This window comes from Talpa europaea (assembly GCF_964194135.1).
Source record: "Talpa europaea genome assembly, chromosome: 1".
Classification (NCBI taxonomy): Eukaryota; Metazoa; Chordata; class Mammalia; order Eulipotyphla; family Talpidae; genus Talpa; species Talpa europaea.
In genome coordinates, this window is record NC_140073.1 from 137555597 (window position 1) to 137578896 (window position 23300).

The window sequence follows — 23300 nt, forward strand, 5'->3', positions numbered from 1 at the left end:
TTCTGATTTTCTCCCTTAACATTCTAAAGTTGGCATGTTCCCATTTGAATACATACTCTTTATACAATTTTTAAAAAAATAACTGTGTGATATTCCATCCACTGGAATCATATAGTAATTTATTTTTTTTTAAAGAGTTTTTTTTTTTAAAGATAAGTACGGGAGGGTGAGAGAATTCACCAGAGGCAGAGCAGGGAGCAGAACAGGCAGAAGGACCGAAGTACACTGCTGAGGGGGGCAGTGGGCGGCAGGAGAGGTCTGCGCGCCATGTGGGACCCTCCTCCATGTGGGACCCTCGTCCAGCAGCTGGGGATTGAACCGGCGCTCTAGAGGCTTCGGGCAGCTTCGAAGCCCAGCGCTCAACCGCTGCGCCACGAGGGGAGGCCCTAGTAATTTATTTTAAATATTCCCAATAACACTATATTTTAGTCTCATGTTATTAGTGGTAATAAGGAAAAACAGTTTCTACTGCTATTACTTTCAACAAACAGCAGAAGTAGTTTTATTTCCCCATTGATGTTATAAATCTAGCTAATACAATAATTAATGTCATTCATAGGAATTCAAAATTATGCTAAAAACTGCAGCCTAGGCCCTCCCCGGTAGCGCAGCGGTTGAGCGCTGTGCTGCGAAGCTGCCCGCAGACTCTACAGCATCGGTTCGATCCCTGGCTGCTCCCCGGCCACGGGAGGAGGGTCCCACATGGCGCGCAGACCTCTCCTGCTGCCCGCTGCTCCCCTCAGCAGTGTACTTCGGTCCTTCTGCCTGCTCTGCTCCCTGCTCTGGCTCTGGTGAATTCTCTCACCCTCCCGTGCATCTGACTGTACCCAATGCTTGAATGAATGAATAAATAAATAAATAAATAAATAAATAAATAAATAAATCTTCAAAAACAAACAAACAAAAAAACTGCAGCCTAGAATAGATTGCTCACAATATCTCTCATAAATGAAAGCAACTATTGAAAGTATTATGTGTAAAAAGAATTATGTGATCAGTTTTCCAGTTTAACTGTAGTTTTTCAATTATGATAACCAATTATAAAGAATGGTTTGCATTTCATGAGATAATTACCATTAGTGCAAATAAATAGCATGGCAATGATTCATTGGAATTTAATTTCATACTATATTCTGAGACTCACTGAAGCAAAAGCAAACAACAATAATAAAAATCCAGACTTTTTTTTCAAGTAGAAACTCACTTTCTCAAAGATAATGCCCCCTAGGGTAAATTAAGGGTTCATTTACATTTTGTTTTCATTTTAGAGTATGAGATCTAAAAACCAATAACTATCTCTATGATGATAAAATGTAATGCATCATTTGTTTAATGACTCAATCTTCTAAGTTGCTCAATTCCTGGTGACTCATCTTAGATCCTGATGCTAAAATTAACAAAGATTAAGAAAAAATTCTGACATTTCTGGGAGACACATGCATTAGTTAAAAGATGGGGGATGGAAATCAATGAATAACAAGTGGACAAACAGGTGTCCTGGAAAATAATTAACCAGGTGAATTTACTTTAAAGACCTTTTGAGACCAGATTATTAGGATATTATAAAAATGACTAAAAACTTTTTGAAAATTAGCAAACAAGTTCTACATAATCCACTAAAAATTAACATTCAGAATAGGTGACCTACTTTAAAAACTCAAAATTTAAATTTAACCTAATATATAAAAAATACATGATGTGAAGCTAAAATAAGTATGCTTTACTAGAAGAACTGTAACATTTCACTTATGAGATTATCTGACAAACTCAAGGATACAGATTACAGTTGATATCGAAAATCTTTTAAAAAAAGATCTAAGTAAGTTCATGTATGAAAGTTCACTGTTATAGTTCAGAGAGTCCTTCTGTCTTACTAGAGAATGTCTCTTATTACAATTCAGAAACTTCTATAACTTTAGATATTTTCTGGTCCAGGGTACAATTAGATGAGAGGAAGCAGAACTGTAAGAGAGAGCCATGTGAGCAGCAACTAGAATCAATTTGACTATAGAGAGAAAAAAATATAAGTATAAATTTCATTCATTCACAAATATATATTTGTATCCATGGTGTGACTAACTGATCTAAGTGCTAAGAAAATCGCATTAATAAGACATACCAAAAAAAAAAAAATTCCAATCTCATGGAGATTATATTCTTATCTAGGAAGACAGATAATGAACAAATAAAAAATAAATTTAAAAAAATCACATTTGTTATCTCATTTGATCCTCTCAACAACCTAGGAAGTATACTGTTGTCATTTTAATTGTAATTAGAAAGTTGCTCAACACTGGCAATTCTACCACGTGGTAGAATTGGGAATGAATTTAGCTTTGTTTGATTCCAAAGAGATAGTCTAATGATGAGTTTGCTGCATAGGTCAAGGTTTAAAATTATACACTTACTTGTGTGATTATTTGGTTGATGTCATTTTTATGCAACTAGATCTACACTAAAAGGACAGAGATCTTATCTTTCTTGTTCAGCTTTGTAAATCTAGCACCCATTCCAATGCCTGACACACTGAAGTCATTAGGTGTCAGTTGACTATTAAATGAATTCTTTATCTACAGCCACTAATCTCAATAGTTATTATAATTATATGTCTAATTTATCAAAAACCTGAATTAAGTTCAGTATTTTCCAAGAAAGGCAATGTGTGAAAATTTTACTTAATTCTTTCCCAATGGTTTATTTGACAATGTTTGGAACTTGAGTAGAATTCTCATCCCTCTTAATTGTAGGAAAGAGGTCTTGGTTACCTCTTTCCATACCAACTTCTAGAGTATGCTTTAATGTTACTAAGACATGGCGAGTAAAGTACTTTCTCTCTAGTTATTAAAGCTCTTGATTAACCTAAATTTATTACATCTAATGCAAGTAACGATGATATTACAAAAAGATACACACTTTAGGTTGTACTGGTATCTTTAAGTTTGCATTGTTCAGAAAACAGAATTCTTCAAAAAGCAATTAAATGAAAGTACTACCATTAGAAACCACTTTAGAAAACATTTGTGTCACTAAATTTATGAATAGAGATATAAAGAGATTAACTGACTTGCCCAAAGTCACAAAATGTCTAACCCAAAAACAATACGTAAAACTATTTTTTCTCATAACCGCAACTTACTCAAACCACTGATATATAAAAACACTATTATTAAGAATAAACAAAAAAGTAAAATCTTCTTTAGTAGAGATCAGGTTATAGCAGATTTTGGGGGCGGGGGAAATAAATGTTCTAAGAAGATCTTTCAAGAAAATATTTTTTATGTATGGAGAATAAAAACCAACAGTGTGTGTGTAATAAATTTTGGGGTGTTTGATTTAATTACAGGGTCCTAAACAAACTAGACAGTGCAAAGGTTAGGAGAGCAGTTTTATATCTTACCAAAAGATACGATGGAAACCTCAGTGACTCCTAGTACCTGTATGATGAATTTCTTCAGCAATAGCCCATTAGAAGTCTATAAGGGAGAACGTGCAAAGGTATGCCCATATATGCCCCAAAGTCCTTATCCCAGTTCAGGCTACTTTCAAATACTTCTTAAAAGAGTACAGACAGTTCTAAATCAATGACTAATTAATTTTATAGGATATAAAAGAAATAAAAAACTATCTAAAAATTTTATGTAATTCTTTCTTACATAAAAATATCAAAGGCTAATTTTGACGTGGAAATATCATTGACAACATTCACTAATTTCTCACTTTCAAAATAAACAATAAAGTATTCTTATTGCAGAAGGGTGAAGAACAAAGTGTGGAGGGTTCCCAAAACACTATGATAAAGGGACTATGGGTGCCTTGGTGGTAGGTGTGGTAAGTGTGTGTGTGTGTGTGTATATATATATACACACACACACACACACACACACACACACACACACACACACATATATATATATACACATATATATATATATGTATATATATTCTTATTCGATCCAGAAATTCTATTTCTGGGTTTATATCCAAAAAATAAAAACAGGAACTCAAATAGAAATCTGTATACTATGTTCATAAAAGCATAATTTATTTTCACAAAAGGTAAAATGACCAAAATTTTCACCCAAGAATCAGTGGATGAAAAAAAAATGTGGACTATACACAAAACAGATTATTATAAGGCCTTAAAAAGGAAGGAAATGTTGCCACATGCTATAGCTTGGATGATCTTGCTGACATTATGCTAAGTGAAATAAGTCAGACATGAAAGGACAAATACTATATGATTTCACACAAATGAGGTACTTAGCATAATTAAATTCATAGAGAACAAAGTAGAATGATGGTTGCAAAGGCTGGAAAGAAGGAAAATTGAAAGTTGTTTAATTGATATGGAGTTTGAGTTAAGAAAGATGCAAAAAGCTCTAGAGATTGATGATGGTGATGGCTGTACAACAATGTGAATATATTTAATGCCATTACCATGTATACTTAAAAATAGTTAAAATGGTAAATTTTGTGTTATGCACATTTTGCCAGAATTTAAAATTCCTATTCAAATGATGAATATTCTTACATACACATTTATTTAAATATATAAAATGTATATACTTAACACTTCAGAACATTAGAAACTTTAGAAAGTACTTTGGATTTAAAAAAATAATAATAAACTACTTCGGATTAAGTTTGAATAACATTAAAGACCAAGCACCTACTCTTTAAAAGCTTTGAATCTGAGCTGTCTTCTTCTAGTTATACATGTGAAGAAAAAAACAGCAATAAAAACAGCAAGATTCACGTAATAAAACTAGGCCTCATTTGACATTTTACTGCCATGGTCAAATGTTCATAAATAGATAAATTTCACATTGTATTACTATAAATATATTTAAATCCAAGTTATTTAGAAATCTATTTGGAAAATATCACTATAAGATTGTGTCTCCAGGGCCTCCCCTGGTGGCGCAGCGGATGAGCCCTGGGCTGCCAGGCTGCCTGCAGCCTCTGCAGCGCCAGTTCGATCCCCGGCCACCAGCGAGGTTCCCACCAAAAAAAAAAAAAAGGTTGTGTCTCCAATTAATTATCAAAATCTATGGTAATATTCTCCAAAGTAAGTATTGTAAAATAATGTTAATTTATATAATTTCACTGTTGTACCTTTGCTTATTTTGAAAAAGTTCTGTTAGAGAATACTTTCAAGTTCTTGTTTTACAAATATCAATTGGGTACTTTTCGCAGTATACTTGAGGGATTAAAAAAACAACTTAGAAATATAATATCTTTCTCCATGAGTGGGCTGCTTACAGAAAGGAAAAATTGGTAGAAAGGGGAGGGAAACAAAAAGAAGGGGCAATGTTTACTCATCACTGCCTACCTAAGCCTTTCTAACTCCTCAAGCTCTCTTCTCACTCTTTAAGTTCGCTACTCTCACTTTATAAACAATTGAATCTACACCCATCTTAATCTCTTTCATGTCACTCAAAGAACAATTGTATTTTCTCCTGTCATGAGATGCCTGTATAATTTTGTGATATATTTCCCATCTCTAGATCTTCCCCTTTCTTTCATTTTAATAGAGATGCTTATACATTTTCCCCATCTTAAAAACAAATTTTTTTTTTGTCTTATACAACCTTTAATGCATTTACAGTCACAATTTCAAAGTGTAATCTTGGACTCCCTCTCTCTTCCTCAACTCCACTACTAATCTATTCCATAGTGTCACTGAGCTGCTTTTGCTAAAGTCTCAATATTTACAATGAACAAAACCAAGAGACTTTTTTTCAGTAGCCCTCTTTGGCATTTGACACAACCGCATTCTCCTGAGAATGTTCTAATTTTCCTTCAGAGTTATTATTTACTATCTATCTATCTATCGATCTATCTATCTATCTATCTATCTATCTATCTATCTATCTATCTATCTATCTAATTTTTTTGTGTAGAAGAACAGGATTGTAGGCCAGAGGTGCGGAGGGTAAGAGGATTCACCAGGGACAGAGTGGGGAGCAGAACAGGCAGATGTACTGAAATACACTGCTGAGAGGAGCAGCGGGAAAGACAGGAGAAGTCTGCTGCACCATGTGGGTTAGCTCCCTGGCCAATTCATGCCACAATGGCTGGTGATAGCTTAACAGCACTGAGACTTTAACCCCTGCATCATCAGGGAGGCCTTATGAGGTATCTTCTTAAACTATGACAGTTACTAAAATCAAATATTAAAACAACTGCACATAATTCCATTATTATATGATATTTTAAAGATCTGCATATTTCACCTAGACCTATTCACTGTCTAGTGAGTTTTCTTCATATTTGTATCATGACATATCACATACCTATTTGACTACATGACATCACAAATAGGTATGCAATAAATATTTTGTGAAGAACAACTAAAAATACAGTAAGCACATTAAAATCAAAATATGCATACAAACATACACACACCACACACATGCAAGTATATGTATAATAGCATAGTGTCTTGTTAGGCAAACAAAATATTATCTAAAATGGGTTTAGTCCCAAGTCACAATGTTCATACACTTGTAATTATAACTTTTTAATTAGGCTATGTTCTCATACACAATTGTCCCATATACATGTGAAAATCTTTACTTTGAAAAGTAATCATCAGTAACGCAATGTATGAATATAATGTCAACCAAAAAAAAGGCAAAACCAACAGAATTTTTTCCATACAGAACAATGAATAAAAGAACCAGCACAAATAAAACTGCCAATACACTTAAAATTACACTTTCAAAACAACAAATACAAAAATCATATAACAGCATTTTTAGTCTAAAACTTGGACTATAGCTATTTGATTTATATACTTAGCATAATTTTCACCATGATATGAATTTTCCTTCTGTGTTATATTTAATTTTAAATATTAAAACATAAAATTATCAATATGAGTATCTTCCAAGACTAAATGATTCTTAATCTTCTATAGTAGTTAAAACAAATAGGCCCACACTGTAATTTAATTTGAAAAACAAATTTGATGATGCACATAAAACTGTATCTTCATTTCTAATTGCAACTTTAAAAGGGAAAGTTCAAGGAGAAAATTAAGCAAAATATAAGATAACAAATATTTCCAAAAAATAATTAGGATACACAGCATCTCTTGTTCCCAAATTCCATTTGGAGAATGAAAACATAAATACGACTATAGAAATTAAATTATATTCAGGGAAAAAATTGCATTATAAATTTTAAGGCCAAAATGACTGAGTATAACTTAAGATGAGTTTTAGGAATGCTATCTACCAATCTACTGGCCCCGAACTCTATCTAGGATCTTATTTTAAAATACATTGCAGGGGCATCATGGAGTTTTAGAATATAAAAGGTACTATGTGCAAGGTACACGGTACAAGGTAAAATAAAGCAACAGCTCTCTAGCAAATGCTATCACTGCTTTTCTTTATTAGAAACATAAAATTTCCTGGAAATATTTCATCCTCATTCTCAGGCTTATAGTTAACTTAATTACACAACAAAAATGTATCCATGATCTATTGTTTGTATACTAATAGTTCTCAAATAAGAAGAAAAAGCAGCTGTAATGCTTAAAAAATCAAAATAAAACAAGCAAACCCAAATTTAGATGTGAAACTATCCCATTGATACCTACCTCCTGGAAATGCCATTAGCCAGACATTTATGGCTACAGGATTTGGAGGAGAGCGGTGATGAAGTTGGGGACAAGTTCAGAGGGGCAATCAAACTGTTGATGATCTCTGTCAACTGTGCACTCTGCAAGAAAACATTCAGCCTTTTACTACTGCTATGCCAGAAATTTGAGTTAAATTTCAGGTCTTTAGTGCTGGTCAAATGCTTAACTTCCCATGAAACAAATAAATGTATATTGTAGTAAATATGTAATCTACAAAGATGATTTATACCACTACTGATTTTTCTATTTATCATAAGAAAGTGTACATTTAAGGTACTCCTCCTTTTCCATATTCTTTTTGTTAGTTCTATAATCTATGCATCACCTCCTTTAAAACACTTGAACTCAACATGTAGCATCTATGTCATATTTCCTTTAAGGCAAATTAACAATAACAAAATCTTATCTATAATCTATTCAGTGCCAACTATGTGCCAGACACTATACCAGGAACTAGACAAGACTTCTTTTTAATCTTTACAACAAACCTGTGAAATAGGTTAAGAGCTACTGATTTTACTATTATGAAGACCAATTACAGTTGAAGAAATTGAGGCAAAATAAGATTAAGCAGCTTGATCAAGATTTACAAACTTGGTAAGAAATCTGAAGCTAGGATTCAAATTCAGGCTTGAATCCAATGCTACACATTTTCTCAATTATTTTTCATAATTCAAGTTCAATTCAGGTTTTTTAAGCACCCAGAATTTTCACTTTTATCCCAAACATAAATATGTATAATATATACTATTCTCAAAACAATAATTTACAAGAATTATAAAAAGCATATGTCATATAAAATGGAAATAATACATTTCTACAAAAGAACAAGAATATTTTCATTATACATGTAGTACATTTTCATTGTAGAAAAATGGGAAAATAGACTTAAAAAGGGAAAAGAAAATAACTTATATCTGTGTATCACAGTATATTTTAGTATCTTTTGCTAATATTGCTAATATTTTGGTATATTTCTATCTCCCTGGACTAAGTTCTTTAAGCATGTGTGTATATACAAAATGTGCACATAGGTACACACACACACTTTTAATTAAATGATGCCTCATCAATTTTCTAAATCCTGGATTTCTCTATTATTAAAAAAATGTATATTCCTATTTCACAATTTTCACTAAAGAGTATTAGAATACAGTATATATAAAATAATTATTTTGAAACTCCATTTATATGAAACTACTTTAGTAACGATACTAAATAGTATAAGAGAGCTAAATCTAATATTTGAATTTTCCAAAAAGTCTGTTATGAAAAGACCCTAAAACGCTTTCACCATTTTATTTTCTTGACAAATAGTTCCTAATGATTTCAGTTTAAAAATGATTACTCATATTTTTTCACATTGAAGTTCATTTTCAAAATCCCCAACACAAGTAGATTCTTTATCCAGTTAACAAGTATTTACATGCAAAGAAACTTAGAGCATTACCATATTTTCCAGTCTGAAATACTGACACACTCTTCTCATTGTTCTACCTCCAAAAATAACATCTAAAATCTCTTAAGCCACTGGAGGTCGCTAGTCAAGTACGTGTGAGTAAGTGGCCCAAAAGAACAGCATTACAACAAACTCCTTGCTTTGCCCTAATAACCACTGCACTGCAGTCCTGGGGTTATGAAATTCACAGTGAAAATCAGAATGAAAGTAAAGTTAGGAAAGGCATAATTTGAATCCCAATAAAAAAATATTAACTTTGAAAGTCAAAACTCTTAATTTATAATGTAAATACAACAGTGTGAAATTTATTTCAAACCACTAATTCATACTTTCTATTTATGAGCAAACTATATTATCTAATGATGCAAGTATGCATTAGTACTATGAATCAATGTTATTTTTAAAAACTGTTACCAGTCTACAACTCAATAGTGTCTTTATAGTTTAATTGCTAACTCTTTATTTGCTTTGAATACATAAATGAATTTTGTTTGGAAGTCAAAACAATCCTCTAAAAAAATCAATTTTAATCAAGTGAAAGAATTACCTTAAAATCTATATTTAAATTTTACTATGGTCAATGAAGTTACACACCAATAGGTAATCTTAAGAAATATATGGGTAATATTAGCCCAGCCATCCATGCTATTTAACTCACCCCTGAAATGTCTTCCTTAACAACTGCTTAAAAATAACTTAATTTTTTAAGAACTGGCTTATAAAGGTTTTATTAGCATGTGTTTCAAGAAAAAGGACACATTCATAGGTAGTTTATTAATGGCCTCTACAAGTGATTGCTGCTGCACATTCTTCCTATTCCTCCTATTCTCACAACTGCTGGTTCCCTTCCCTACCAAAGTCCTGTGAGCAATGGAAACTAAGAAGACATTATACCCAGGGCTACCTTCATGGATACATAACCCGGGCATTCTCAATAGGTTGTGTTCAGACAGACCTCAGGCTTGATTAATGTTCTACTATCACTGACTTAACTCTTAATACATGTTTTAAACAAAAGGCAATGTATTTTCATTTTGCATAGGGTCCCACAAATGAGCCAGTTCTAATGTTAACTTAGGTCTAAACAAACAAATTGGTATACAAAGGAAAAAGAAAATATACAAGAAATCTCTCTTTAGAGAATAAGCAATAGACCTGCAGAAGAAGAAAATAGAAGTTCTGACAAACCACTGGTTTGTTCTGTGGTGTGAAACAACTAGAATCAAACTGAAAGGGGTGTGATCCTATGAGATAAGAAGAGGAAAGAGAAAAGTGGGACTATAACAAGCATTAATTTAAACCACCACTTATATAGTGAAGTGCATACCAATTTAACATCAGATAATTACAAAATACTCATGGAAATATTTTAGTAATGCAGTCCAATTAAGAAAAACTCTAGGCAATTGTAAATTTAATAAATATGGGGTGAAAGGGTTACACAATATACTGATTTAACAGGAGTAAGAGAGCAGTAACCTGGTACTAAATTATTTCACAATGTATGTTAGAAAAACCTGGAAAAACTAGGTGTGGCAGGCATGAACCCAAATTACCCATTGCAACAATGTAACCATGAAGATACAGTCACAATTTGGTATATTCCAGATTGAGTCTAGTTACAAGGTAACAAGTTCCTAGGAAGCCAAGTTTGTTCAAAGCCACTTACATCTAAATTAAAATAAAGTATTTGATTTCAAAGGATAGAGACAGAATAATTAAACTTCTAGAATTATCCATAATACAACTTAAATACCAGTAAAGGTTTTGGAATCAAAGTACTGATAATTTGTTAAGGGCTTATTCAACTTTTCATATAAGATCTTTTTTAATGAAAAAACACATATTCCATATTATCTTTCACTATAAATCTTTACACTATCGAGATATCAATCAATCAAAACACTCATTCGGATCTATTAACTAATGCCACTATTTTTTCCTCATGCATGAAAAAAGTCCGAAGATGACCAATTTGATTAGAAAAAGGATTTTTCAAGTCTAGTATAAATAAGTTATGGCTATGTAACAATACTTTACACATTATATTTAAATAATCTTAATTATATCAATATTATACTAGAAACTAGTCATATAAAAATATTTTAATTGCTTAGAAACCCATATCACAATAAATAATACACACACTTATTTGCATAATTCATAAAATTGATTGAAAGTTACTTCATGTCACTCACATCTTACTCTTACTTCACATTACCTGTTTTTCTATGTTGCGAAGAAGTAGTGTAGGGCTACTTGGTGACATTTCAAAATCTTGTTCCGGTAAAGGATCTTGACTTTCTTGGGGAATCTGAAGATTCCCTGTAGTGTTTATTGAAGCTGCTTGGTCTGCAAATTGTATTTGTTTTTTCAAAATGTCTTTTGGAAGTTGACATTCTTCTAGGATCACTATCCCCTAGCAAACAGCAATTAAAGAGTTGAAATGAAAACAGATTGACTGCTAGATCACTTTTAATGTTATAATATACTTGAAACCATGCTTTTTATTATCTCTTGGAAATCAGAATATATACACTTGAAAGTACAGTTTAACTATAAAAAATGACTGATTTAAAACGTGTAGCTAAAAAGATATGGCTGAAGGGTTAGGCTCACAAAATACTGTCATAAATTATATACATGCAGTTATTTTTCTTCTTATTGGCTTATTAGTATTAAAAGCATGGCATATTTAGAATAAAGTCAAAGATTTATTATACACAAGGATATGAACACTTCAGATTGAAATTCAAAACATTTCCTTATATAATCTTGTGATATTTTAGTCACTAGCATTTCTATTTTAGTTTCATATTTGAGAACTTCCAATCTCATAAATTAGAACACCAGACAGTAATCTAATTTTATACTAATTCCTTCATAGCACTATCAGGAGCCAGAAAGCAATCATGGGCAAGACTGTACCATTGAGAAAAGGTACACTCTAGGCCAATCAAAGTTTTTACAGGATAGCTGTGTTAATAATAAAGACACAAGTTTTCAACTTTGATGGAGTATTTTCTGAAATATAAGTAACTGGGGAAATGAGAGGAATCTAGCTGCCTCTGTACTCCTGCCTACCATTCACACTATCACAAACATATTCCTCAACTGGTTTGCTTAATATTCCCCCACATTCTGTTCATGTTCATGGGTTGTTTCCAGTTTTGGGTGGTTTCTGGTGACTATCAGCTCTTATACTTGTGGACAATCTTGTTTTATTTACCTTTTATTGCTTATCTTTTTAGAATTGTGCTCTTTGGTGGAAACTCCAGGAGGCCTATGTTGAGGGTTTACCTTAATCTAGATTACCTCAAGTAAAGTGCTCTAAATATTTCATACAAGTTTTTATACAAACTTAAATTTTTAATTTTTCTTGAGAAAATACCTAAAGTGGAAACATTGGGTCAGATAGGAAGTGGGCTTAAATTTTTAAGGGACTACTAAACTCTTTTTTTTTTTAAGATTTATTTATTTATGCATACAACAGCAGGGGTACAGGCCAGAGATGCGGGGAGTAAGAGGATTCACCAGAGACAGAGTGGGGAACAGAACAGGCAGACTGAATGAAATACACTGCTGAGGGGAGCAGCGGCAGAGTCAGGAGAGGTCTGCTGCACCATATGGGTTGCTCCCTGGCCAGCCAGGGATAGAAGTTGTGCTGCAGAGGATGCGGAGAGCATCACAGGTTGCGTCTTAACCCCTTGCACCACCAACGAGGCCCACTACTGAACTGTTTTTGAAAGTACTTATTTATACCAGTCTACATTTTTACCATCAAGATATAAAGATTTCAGTTGTGACATTTTACAACTAAAATGTAAAATGATCTAAATACCCTTAACCTAGAGCTTATGGGATTTGCACACACACACACAAAATAGGACACTTAAAGATAAGCTTACAATAAATAAAAAAATGAAATATAACACAGAAGTACACAATCCACAGAAGAACCAGAAGTTACAATAAAGAAAAGTTTTAAGGACCCAAAGTAGCTTATATAGTATAATAACAATCTGAATAGAACTATACTTACTATAAAATATCCTTAAATAAAGAGAAAAAAGAATTGAAACCACCCAAAAAATTGGATATGGGTCTAAATGACAAATATTGCCAATAAAATTAAAATATCATATTAATAAGTTAAAGAGCAGACTCTCACTAAAAAAAAGTAAAGAATATATTTCAATAAGAAACATACTTAACTCAGAAAAAGAAAGAGTTGGATTCAAGAATAGGACAACATGTAAGTGAATCCATACGAACAATGAGTTATATAACCTAGCATAATAATGATAATATTATGACACATGAAACTAAGCAGGAACTAAAATATCAGTCAGTAACAACAGATTAAAGTAGTCAATAGTGTTTGCAGATCTTTATGTTGTTTAAGAAGACAACACTAATATTTAGGTATTATGTCAAATATGCATGTGAAAATTTAAGGGTAAATACAAAAGAATAAATATAGGACATATAACTTTCAAATTAATGGACGAAAAGTTCTCAGACCACTGAAACAAAAAATTTGGAGGTAGAGACAGAAATCTGCATTTTAACAAGCCAGCTAGATGATTCTGATGTGCATAAAAGTTTGAGAACAATGGGCCAGACTACCCTCTGCTAACATATACAATAAAATCTCACCATCTCATCATATACAGGTTTATTTTTCACACTAGCAAAATCCACTTTAAGTCCAGAGCACTCCAGGTAAACTCTTAAGTTTACCTAGATGATGCAGGTTGTTTGCTTCTTGTAGCTATGCCATTTGGAATATGTAGTTACCAGGCCATCATGTCAAAAGAGAGAGCAAAAAGAATATTGCCATTAAATACTCTGTCCGCAAAATGGAATATCTCACTTCTGCTTATAGTCCAGTCCAGAAGTAACCCTGACTAACCACAAAAGGATTAGGAAAATACAGGGAAAATATAAGAATTTATTGGAAAATAAATATCTCTGCCACAACCTATCTTCCTAGTCAAATAAGTATTACTTTGCTCATATTTTGGAACACATCCAACCCCGATCCCCAGTGGAGATAATATGTCATTATGTTCTGTTCAAGGTTCAGGAACTCTAAGTAATGTAGTCTTCCCATTGGGTCTAGATATGGTCCCGCTTAGTTTGGACATCTATGATCTAAAAAACTATTCCCCTTGCCACCCACTATGCAATGTTGGAACAGGACAACATAAACACCACCATTTTGAAAGGAGAAGAATGAAGAAAATACATTAGTTATTGGTCTATATTAATTCTGAAAGTCAGTTGGACAGCTATTAAGAGAGGCCCTTACCCTAGGAGCAGAGTTTGATTAGATTGGGATTTTTGCTCCCTAAAGGTATCTTTCTGTCCACTGCTCTCCATGGCTCCTACTTGTTCACAGAAGGCTAAGGTCCTAAGATTTCCTTGAACAGTAAAAAGACCTTTTAGGGCTCTTGATATCTTTTGACAGTACAACTCAAACTCAAAAGGATTCCCACCTATCTAATTTAAGACAATTACTGGTGCCAACAATACAGTTCTTTGAGACAATCTCAAAGGGCATATGCATATTAATAAGCAAATATATATATTTTTTCTGTCTAAGCTTATCTACGTACTCCTACTTTCCCTTTTCCCTCTTCCTGTGCTTCACTGAAATATCTATGAAACTACTGGGATGTGATGAGAAATTCACATTCTTAATATCTCCCACCATCCCCAGGTAATTTATTCAGTTTTAAGGTTTTGCTGGGACATCAGAATGGATTTTTTAAATCTAGCTATATTTAGCTCACAAAAGAAATACCCAGAATAATAAAAATAATAATAATGTAATTGCCAAACAGCACTACTTCAAAATGTAAAAAGTAAAAATAACAGAATTACCAGGACAATCTGAAAATTTCACAATGATTGGGGGAGATTTTAACAAATCTATATCAGGAAATGAAAGATACAGAACCTGTATAAGGACAGATATATACTACAAAGTCAACTAGCTTAATCTAATAGTGAAGCCTATAGTCAATAAATGAAGAACATACATTCTTTTCTATTATACATTAGGCATTTACAAAATTTTATTAGTCGTAGGTCAGGAAGAATAAAATCCATACAGGCCAAACAGTTCACAGACTACTATATTTAATGCAATAATACTTAAATTATGTTACAAAGAAAAATGGTTTGATGAATTTAGAAACATGAAAGTTTCTAAAAGTTTGCTTTAAAAAGGCAGTCATATTGGAAATTTACAAATAGTAATAATGAAAAACAATGGAAGAATTAAATATGTGGTATGCACTCAAAATGATACTTAAAGCGTACAGTATAACTTTACTCATTTATATAATATAAAGGAAAAAAGCAATCAAACAAAGCAAAAAAAACAAACCTTTAATCTCTGACAACAGAGTGGTTGTTACCGGAGGGGAAGGCAGGGGAAGAGCAGAGCTAAAGGGGGCTGATTGATGGGCTTAGTAGATGGTGATCAGACATCTGGTGGTGGGTGTGGGGTGAGATATACAGTTTACTATGGTGAGAAACCACACACCTGAAATCTGTATAATGTTGTAAACCAATTCAAACTCCATAAAAAGAAAGAGGGAGGAAAAGCACAAACTGCATACTTTAATGTGAACTGAAAGTAAGAGACGTAAGGACAAGAAATTAAAACAGCAACAATATGATAAACTCCAAGAATGTGAAACAAGAAATGAAAGAACAAAAATAATAAAATAGAAAACAAAAGAAGATAAATAATGGTTTATTCTAGGATGAAAAGCCTAACGATTTTTTTTTTAATTTGGAAAAAAACAACATAGGAGGACTTCTGTATTAAAAAGCAAATTTATAAATCTGAATAATAAAGATTAGATATACAGATTGGGAAATCCAATCTGCATACAAGAAACTCAATATGTGACAAAAGTGATATTACAACCATAAGGTAGGGATCTACTACTGTTATTTATAAAAGAGTGCCAGGTCAACTAGTCACATGGGAAATAGAAAACTAGATCATCATTTCAGAACAAATACACAAATATCAGGGAAAGGATTTCTTTTTTCTTTTTTTAAAGACTTTTTTTTTTTTAAGATTTTTATTTATTTATTTATTTGTTTGTTTGTTTGTTTGTTTGTTTGTTTATTTATTTATACAAGCACTGGGTAGAGTCAGAAGCGCGGGAGGGTGAGAGAATTCACCAGAGCCAGAGTGGGGAGCAGAGCAGGCAGAAGGACCTAAGTACACTGCTGAGGGAAGCAGCGGGTGGCAGGAGAGGTCTGCGTACCATGCGGGACCCTCCTCAGGTGGCCGGGGAGCAGCAGGGGATGGAACCCGCGCTGCAGAGGCTGCGGGCAGCTTTGCAACCCAGCGCTCAACCTCTGCGCCACCAGGGAGGCCCAAGGGAAAGGATTTCTTAAATAAAATACAATCCTTAAAGGAAAAACATTAATCCATATAGTTAAATTGAAGTTAAAAATCTCTATAAACATAAATATGCTATAAAATGGAAAGATAAGCTACACCATAACACAGCTATAATATTAATAACTGACCAAGAATAGTGTCCAAAATTTAAAAGAATTCACATATACTACACACAAACACCACCTCAAAAATGTTAATAAGATAGTCAATTCTTTGATTAAAAAAAATCCAATGGTCAATTAAACTGATGTCCAGTCTCACTATATTGAGGACAATTAATACAGAAATAAAGTAATATATTACACGCATTATACTACAAAAATTAAGGTCAAAGATAATAATATAATGGCAAGGATGTGGAAAAATAGTTCTTCACTATCAGTGAGAGTACCGATTATGCAATTGCATCAGCAAATATAGGAAAGTTAAAGACAGCCATGCTTCAGACCCAGGATTTCCATTCTTGTGTATAAAGGAAGACATGCAGTATTGTTTGTACTGGCATAGAAACTGAAACACAGTACATGTTTATCAACAGAAAATAGGAAAAGAAACACACATCCCATTTTATACAAATATATTCTATTTATACAATTAAATGACATATAGGAAGTATACAAATGTATAAAAATAATGCTAAGCAAAAATAAGCAGGTTGCAAAAGTTTGTAAAATATGCATCATTTATACCATTTATAAAGACAAAAAATGGAAAAATAAGTATTACTTGTAGATACACTTACGTGCCAATAGTATAAAAACATACATGAGAATAATAAATATAAAAAATGTTGGAATCAAAATAGTCATTACAGCAACATGGGGAAAGAGAATGGGACCAAGAAGGACTTCAGCTGGACAGATAATGCTTTATTACTCTAAAAACTAAAACTAGTAAAAATTTAACACTTGATAAATTTGGGAGTGGGTACATAATACTTACTAGAACATTTTATGTACTCATAATTTTTCTTAAGGCAAAATAAACACTCTAAGGAGATTCCAATAAGATACATTCAGAATTTTTCACATATATTAAAATAAATGCCTACAAGCAGAGATTTACAAGAAAAGTTTATCATTTCTATTAACTGGAATCCAGTTAATAGAAATTGCTGGATTGCTGAATTGCTGAGTTGCTGAAGAATGATAAAATAATCATGACAATACAAAGGCATTAAAATATAAGTTATATCAAAAATCTTAACATTAACTACATTTTATTATAAAGCCTTATAACAATAATTTTGTGTGGAGAGATAGGGAGAAACGAAAGCCATATATGCATACACATAATTTTTTTTTAAATAAAAAAACACAGACAATACCTTGGAGGCACGAATCTGCCTGTGAACATCCGTTAGTTGTTGAATTTTGTATTCCAGCTCTGAAATCTGGGCTTGAAGCCACGTCCATCGGCTGCCAACTCTTGCTCTGTCTACAAGCCACTTCCATTCAGTACTACAGTTACTGTGAACAAGACAAACACTGTTAGTCAAAGCACAGAGGCAATGAAGTTTTCACAAAGATGGCTTAATAACTGCCTTGACTACTGACATACAATCCCAATTTCCTTTATAAAACTTCTAATTACATGAAAGAAGAATAGCATATTAACTTCTTATCAAGAGAAAGATTTAATTTCCTATCTTTCTATCCCACAAACACCTGTTTTTATTTATAATTTATTGAGTAGTAGGAAAGTTTCTCTTGCTAGTTAATATTTTATTAATACTGAAGGGTTAAAATAGGAGTCAGCAAAACACAGGAAAACAAGAATGACAATATCCACTCCAGATAAAAACTGTTATTTGAGACTTACATGCAAGCAGATGTCAAAATCAGATAAGTCATTTGAACTATGCTAAATCTAAATTTAAGTAACAAACCATAGTGTATTCAGTTTTACTATGTGTAATTTTTGTTTGCTAAACAGGAATTAACTAGTTACATACTTAAAATATATTTAAAGAAACTGTCAACATTTGGAAAGGATGTGCATTTATGCCACATTTCAAATAAGTGTGCCAAATATAAAATTACTGCAAAGTTTAAGATAAATCGCGTATTAACAAGCTCCGTACCAGAATTCACAGTCCAGAGATTACAAAGAATTTATATGAAGTTTTTCTTTCATGCATTTTCTAAAATCAGGGTTAAAGCTCTAGCTCCTCTTCCTTTTGGCAAGGGCACTGCTCTAACCCACAGTTTGTGAGATTACAAATTAATTACTTCATGAATATATCCCAAACACTACAACTAGGAAACAATTATTGGGGATTGTGTGTGTGCATGTGTGTGAGCATAGAATAATTAAGAGCCTCAAATTGTCAAGAAAAATACGGCAGAAATTGAAGCTATTATTGAAGAGCAAAGACTACTTCATGGAAAAACACAACTTATGAAAAACTTTTTTAAAAACTGCATTTCTGGGCCTCCCTGGTGGCGCAGGAGTTAAGACGCAACCTGTGAGGCAATCTGCAGGCACTGCAGCACGAGTTCGATTCCCAGTCCGCCAGGGAGAAACCCACATGGCGGGACAGAACTCTCCTGTCTCACCCACTGCTCCCCTCAGCAGTGTATTTCATCAGTCTGACTGTTCTGTTCCCCGCTCTGTCTCTGGTGAATCCTCTCACTCCCACCCCCACATCTCTGGCCTGTATCCCAATTCTCGTATAAAAATAAAAAAAAAACAAAAAAACCTGCATCTCTATCAAAACTCACAGAAAGGATAACATCAAGAGTGAACTCTAGGGCCTCCCCTGGTGGCGCAGCGGTTGAGCGCTGGGCTGTGAGGCTGCCCACAGCCTCTGCAGGGCCAGTTCGATCCCTGGCCACCAGCGTGGGTCCCACATGGCGTGCAGATCTCTCCTGCCACCCGCTGCTCCCCTCAGGAGTGTACTTGGGTCCTTCTGCCTGTTCTGTTCCCCGCTCTGGCTCTCATGAAGTCTCTCACCCTCCTGCGCTTCTGACTGTACCCAGTGCTTGTATAGATAAATAAATAAATCTTTAAAAAAGAAAAAAAGAGTGAACTCTAGTGTAGCTTATGGACTTTTCATGATATATATGTAAGTCCATAGGTTACAACAAATATATTACTCTGGAGCAATATATTGATAGTGGAGGTTATACCTGTGCAGGCACAGGAGGTACAAAGAAACTGCTTTCTTCTCAAATTTGCTATGAATCAAAAACTGCTCTAAAAAGTATATATTTAAAAAAACACTTTTAACTATAATGGAATGTGTTTCTTTTAAATTTTAGCCAGAGAAAACATTTATTATAAAAGATAAAGTGTTGTCAGAGATACAAAACATAATTATTCATTCTTAACATTGCATCAACACCCCCCAGAGGTTTTTTTTTTTAAGATTCTAATTGCTTACAATATTGATTGAGACCTTCATATAAGGACATCTCTTGGTAATAATATTTACTTGGTTTATTCATTATTATAAGTTTGTAATCCTGATAGTTGTAAATCACAATTTTAAAACTATAGACAACAAAAGGGAATGTCTATTTTTTAAGATTTTATTATTTATTTATACAAGAACTGGTGTACAGGCCAGATGTGCAGGAGAGTGAAAGGATTCACCAGAGACAGAGTGGGGAACAGAACAGGCAGACTGACTGAAATACACTGCTGAGGGGAGCAGTGGGCAAGACAGGAGAGGTCTGCTGTGCCCTGTGGGTTGCTCCGTGGCCGGCAGGGATTGAACCGGCACTGCAGAGGCTGCAAGCAGCTTCACAGTGCGTAGTCAACCACCTGCACCACCAGGGAGGCCCGAGAACGCCTATTTAAATTACACTATCCATAGGTAATATTTAATTATCACTGCCCAATCAACAGATTAGAGTGGAAGGCAAGGGCCATATCATGCAGTAGTTGCACAGATGAGGGTAAAATGTTGGGTTTTTATATAAAAAGGGAGCTATTATCTAGGTAATAACAAAATGTATTTTCTGAGCACTCTGGTTCCTAGATAGATCATACACTGTAGTAGCACATGAAAGGAACTAAGGAAAGAAACCAATTAAGATGCAACCATAACAATCTTGGCACGGTACAGATAAATGTGATCTTCAAATATTTCACATCCTCTTCTACATTTCCCACCCTTCCTTGCAGTTAGGCTGGAGCCATGTGACAAAAGTGACATAGTCATTTCCAGTTCACATGACCGCCCACAAAGTCACTAGTAGAAATAGTACAGTTATAAGATGAAGGACATTCACAGTCCAAACCACACTGGACTTGTGTAAGCCACATTAGACCTTTGCTATGTTCAACCACTGAGATTTTGAGGTTAATTTGCTACCCTAAATATATCCTATTCTAACTAAAACTGATGATTAGCTAATTTTCAAATAGAAAAAAAAGAAACATTTCATGGAGTTTAGGTTACTGTACTTCTAGTAAAAATATTCTGGTACTAAAATTAAGTTTACAAATATTTATGTAATGTAATTTTACATATCTAATACACAATTTTAGATTATACTAAAATAGAAAAATAGCAATAGCAGGTTAAGTTTAAGCAAACTAAATAATGCTTGTGATACTTGGAATAAATTTTCTGAAAAGTACACCTTATTTCACAGGAATAAAATCTATCTCCTGTATTAACAGACACCAAAAATGCTCCCTTCCACCAAAAATGTGGTTTTCCTTAAAAATAACTGATACTGTGTTATAGATAAACATATGGCTATCTCAATCAGAGATGAATACCTTTTGTACCCCAAAATCAAAACACATTATATAAACAACTTACATAACAAATGATGGAATGGCATATATAACTTAGAAATGTAGCCAATTAGAATAGAGATGCTGTAACAACAAACTAGTATGACTATGGAGTGTCTTTGGACCAGAAACAGATACTAATTTTGATGAAGCTAACTTATCAAACTTTCATGAACAATTCTTTTTATATTCAAAGAAACCTTTGTTTAACACAAAGTCAATGATTGTGCATGTTTCTAACATTTTGAAGTCTTAGATTTTAGATCTACAATCGAATTCGTTAATTTTTATGTATAGTAAAAGAGGGAGGACATAGATTCATGTTTTTTTCTATGGGATATTTAATTCCTGAGCCATTTGTTGAAAATATTCCACTATTTTGTAACAGTAAAAACAACAGTGCTCGAATATATAGAAGACTGTCCTAGAACACTATTTGCATACAGACATATACCCCTTAAGATCTCTAATCAATCTAAATACCTTTAATCAATACTGCTTTTGTAGCTTAGAGTAATTACTGTGTTTAGAGTAATTTTTTTTAAATCCACTAAATTCTCCAACTTTGTTCTCTCTCATTATTATTTTGACCCTTCCAAATATAAGAATCACTACCAAAAAAACCAAAAAAACAAAAAACTGGAAGCATTCTGATGAAGACTACACTCAAAACTAATAGATCTACTGATGGACAGCAGACATCTTAACACCATTGAATCTTTCAGTTACTGTTCAGGTATTATTTCTCTGTGTATTTTCATACTGTTAACTTATTTCAATTATGTTTTACACTGTATTTAGGTATATTTTATGGATGCTATTATAAACTAGCATCCATAAACCAGGATGCTAGCACATAAAAATATAATTGATTGGTGTACAGTTGGTTACCTATTATCATTTGACCCATTTAAATTCACTTAGGAGTTTTAGTAGCTTCCTCACAGAGTCCTTATGATTTTCTATGTATATTATCAAGTCCACTGCAAATAAAGACAGTTTTATTTTTAATCTGGATGCTTATTATTTTCATTATCTTAATGCCTTAGCTACAAATTCCAGTATGATGTTAATTTTTATCAGTCATATGAGTTCACATTCTTTCCTTACCTTCTTCTTGATCTTATGGAGAAGGCATTCAATCTCATATCACTAGACAGATTAACTATGTAATTTTTATAAATATCCTTTATCAGATTGAAGAAGTTTCAGTTTATTTCCTGTTTTGCATGTTTGTGTTTTCATTATGAATGGGTTTAATTTTGTCAAATAATTGTTAATTTGATTTCTCTAACTGATATAAGGGTTTTCAGGTTTTCTATTTCTTCTATCAGTTTGGTAACTTATAGCTTTCAAGCACTCAGCCTGCTTCATTTAATGTGTTGTATTTATTGGCATTTATTTGCTCAAATATACCGATTATAATGCCTATAAATGTCGATAGTGATGTTTTTATTTCTTCCTGCCATCAGTAATTTTTTCCTGATCTAATTAGAAGATTATCAATTTAAATTTTTTTAAAGAACCGCCTTTTGGTTTCACTACTTTCTCCATTGCTTTTCTTTTCTTTTTTTTAATACAAAGATTTATTTATTTATACATACAAGAACTAGGGTACAGGCCAGAGGTGTGGGGAGGTGAGAGGATTCACCAGAGACAGAGTGGAAAACAGAAGAGGCAGATTGACTGAAATATACTGCTGATGGGAGAAGTGGGAAAGTCAGGAGAGGTCTGCTGTGCCATGTGGGTAGCTCCCTGGCTGGGGATGGAACTTGTGCTGTGGTGGCTGCGGATTGCTTCATAGTTTGTGTCTTAACCCCTTGTGCCACCAGGGAGGCCCTTCTCCATTGCTTTTCTGTTGTATAGTTCATTGATTTTGCTCATCACTATTTCCTTCTGCTTGCTTTGGATTTAATTTGTTCACATTTTTTAGCTTTTTAAGTGGGAGATTTAGAGATTTATATGAGACTTAACCCCGTCTTTTCTAATATAAGGACATATAA

The 23300-nt window shown here is 33.2% G+C and overlaps 1 protein-coding gene across 2 annotated transcripts in view; it reads right to left on the bottom strand.

Moving 5' to 3' along the window:
• KANSL1L (KAT8 regulatory NSL complex subunit 1 like) overlaps nucleotides 1-23300 on the bottom strand; it is a gene marked incomplete at both ends in the record, with an annotated part of 80610 nt that overhangs the window by 42928 nt on the left and 14382 nt on the right. For both annotated transcript variants that reach the window (XM_084251996.1, XM_084251995.1), the window contains 3 exons: nucleotides 7610-7731; nucleotides 11332-11529; nucleotides 17873-18014. In XM_084251996.1, the coding sequence (XP_084108122.1) occupies nucleotides 7610-7731; nucleotides 11332-11529; nucleotides 17873-18014 (462 nt within the window). The remainder of the gene's footprint in view (nucleotides 1-7609; nucleotides 7732-11331; nucleotides 11530-17872; nucleotides 18015-23300) is intronic.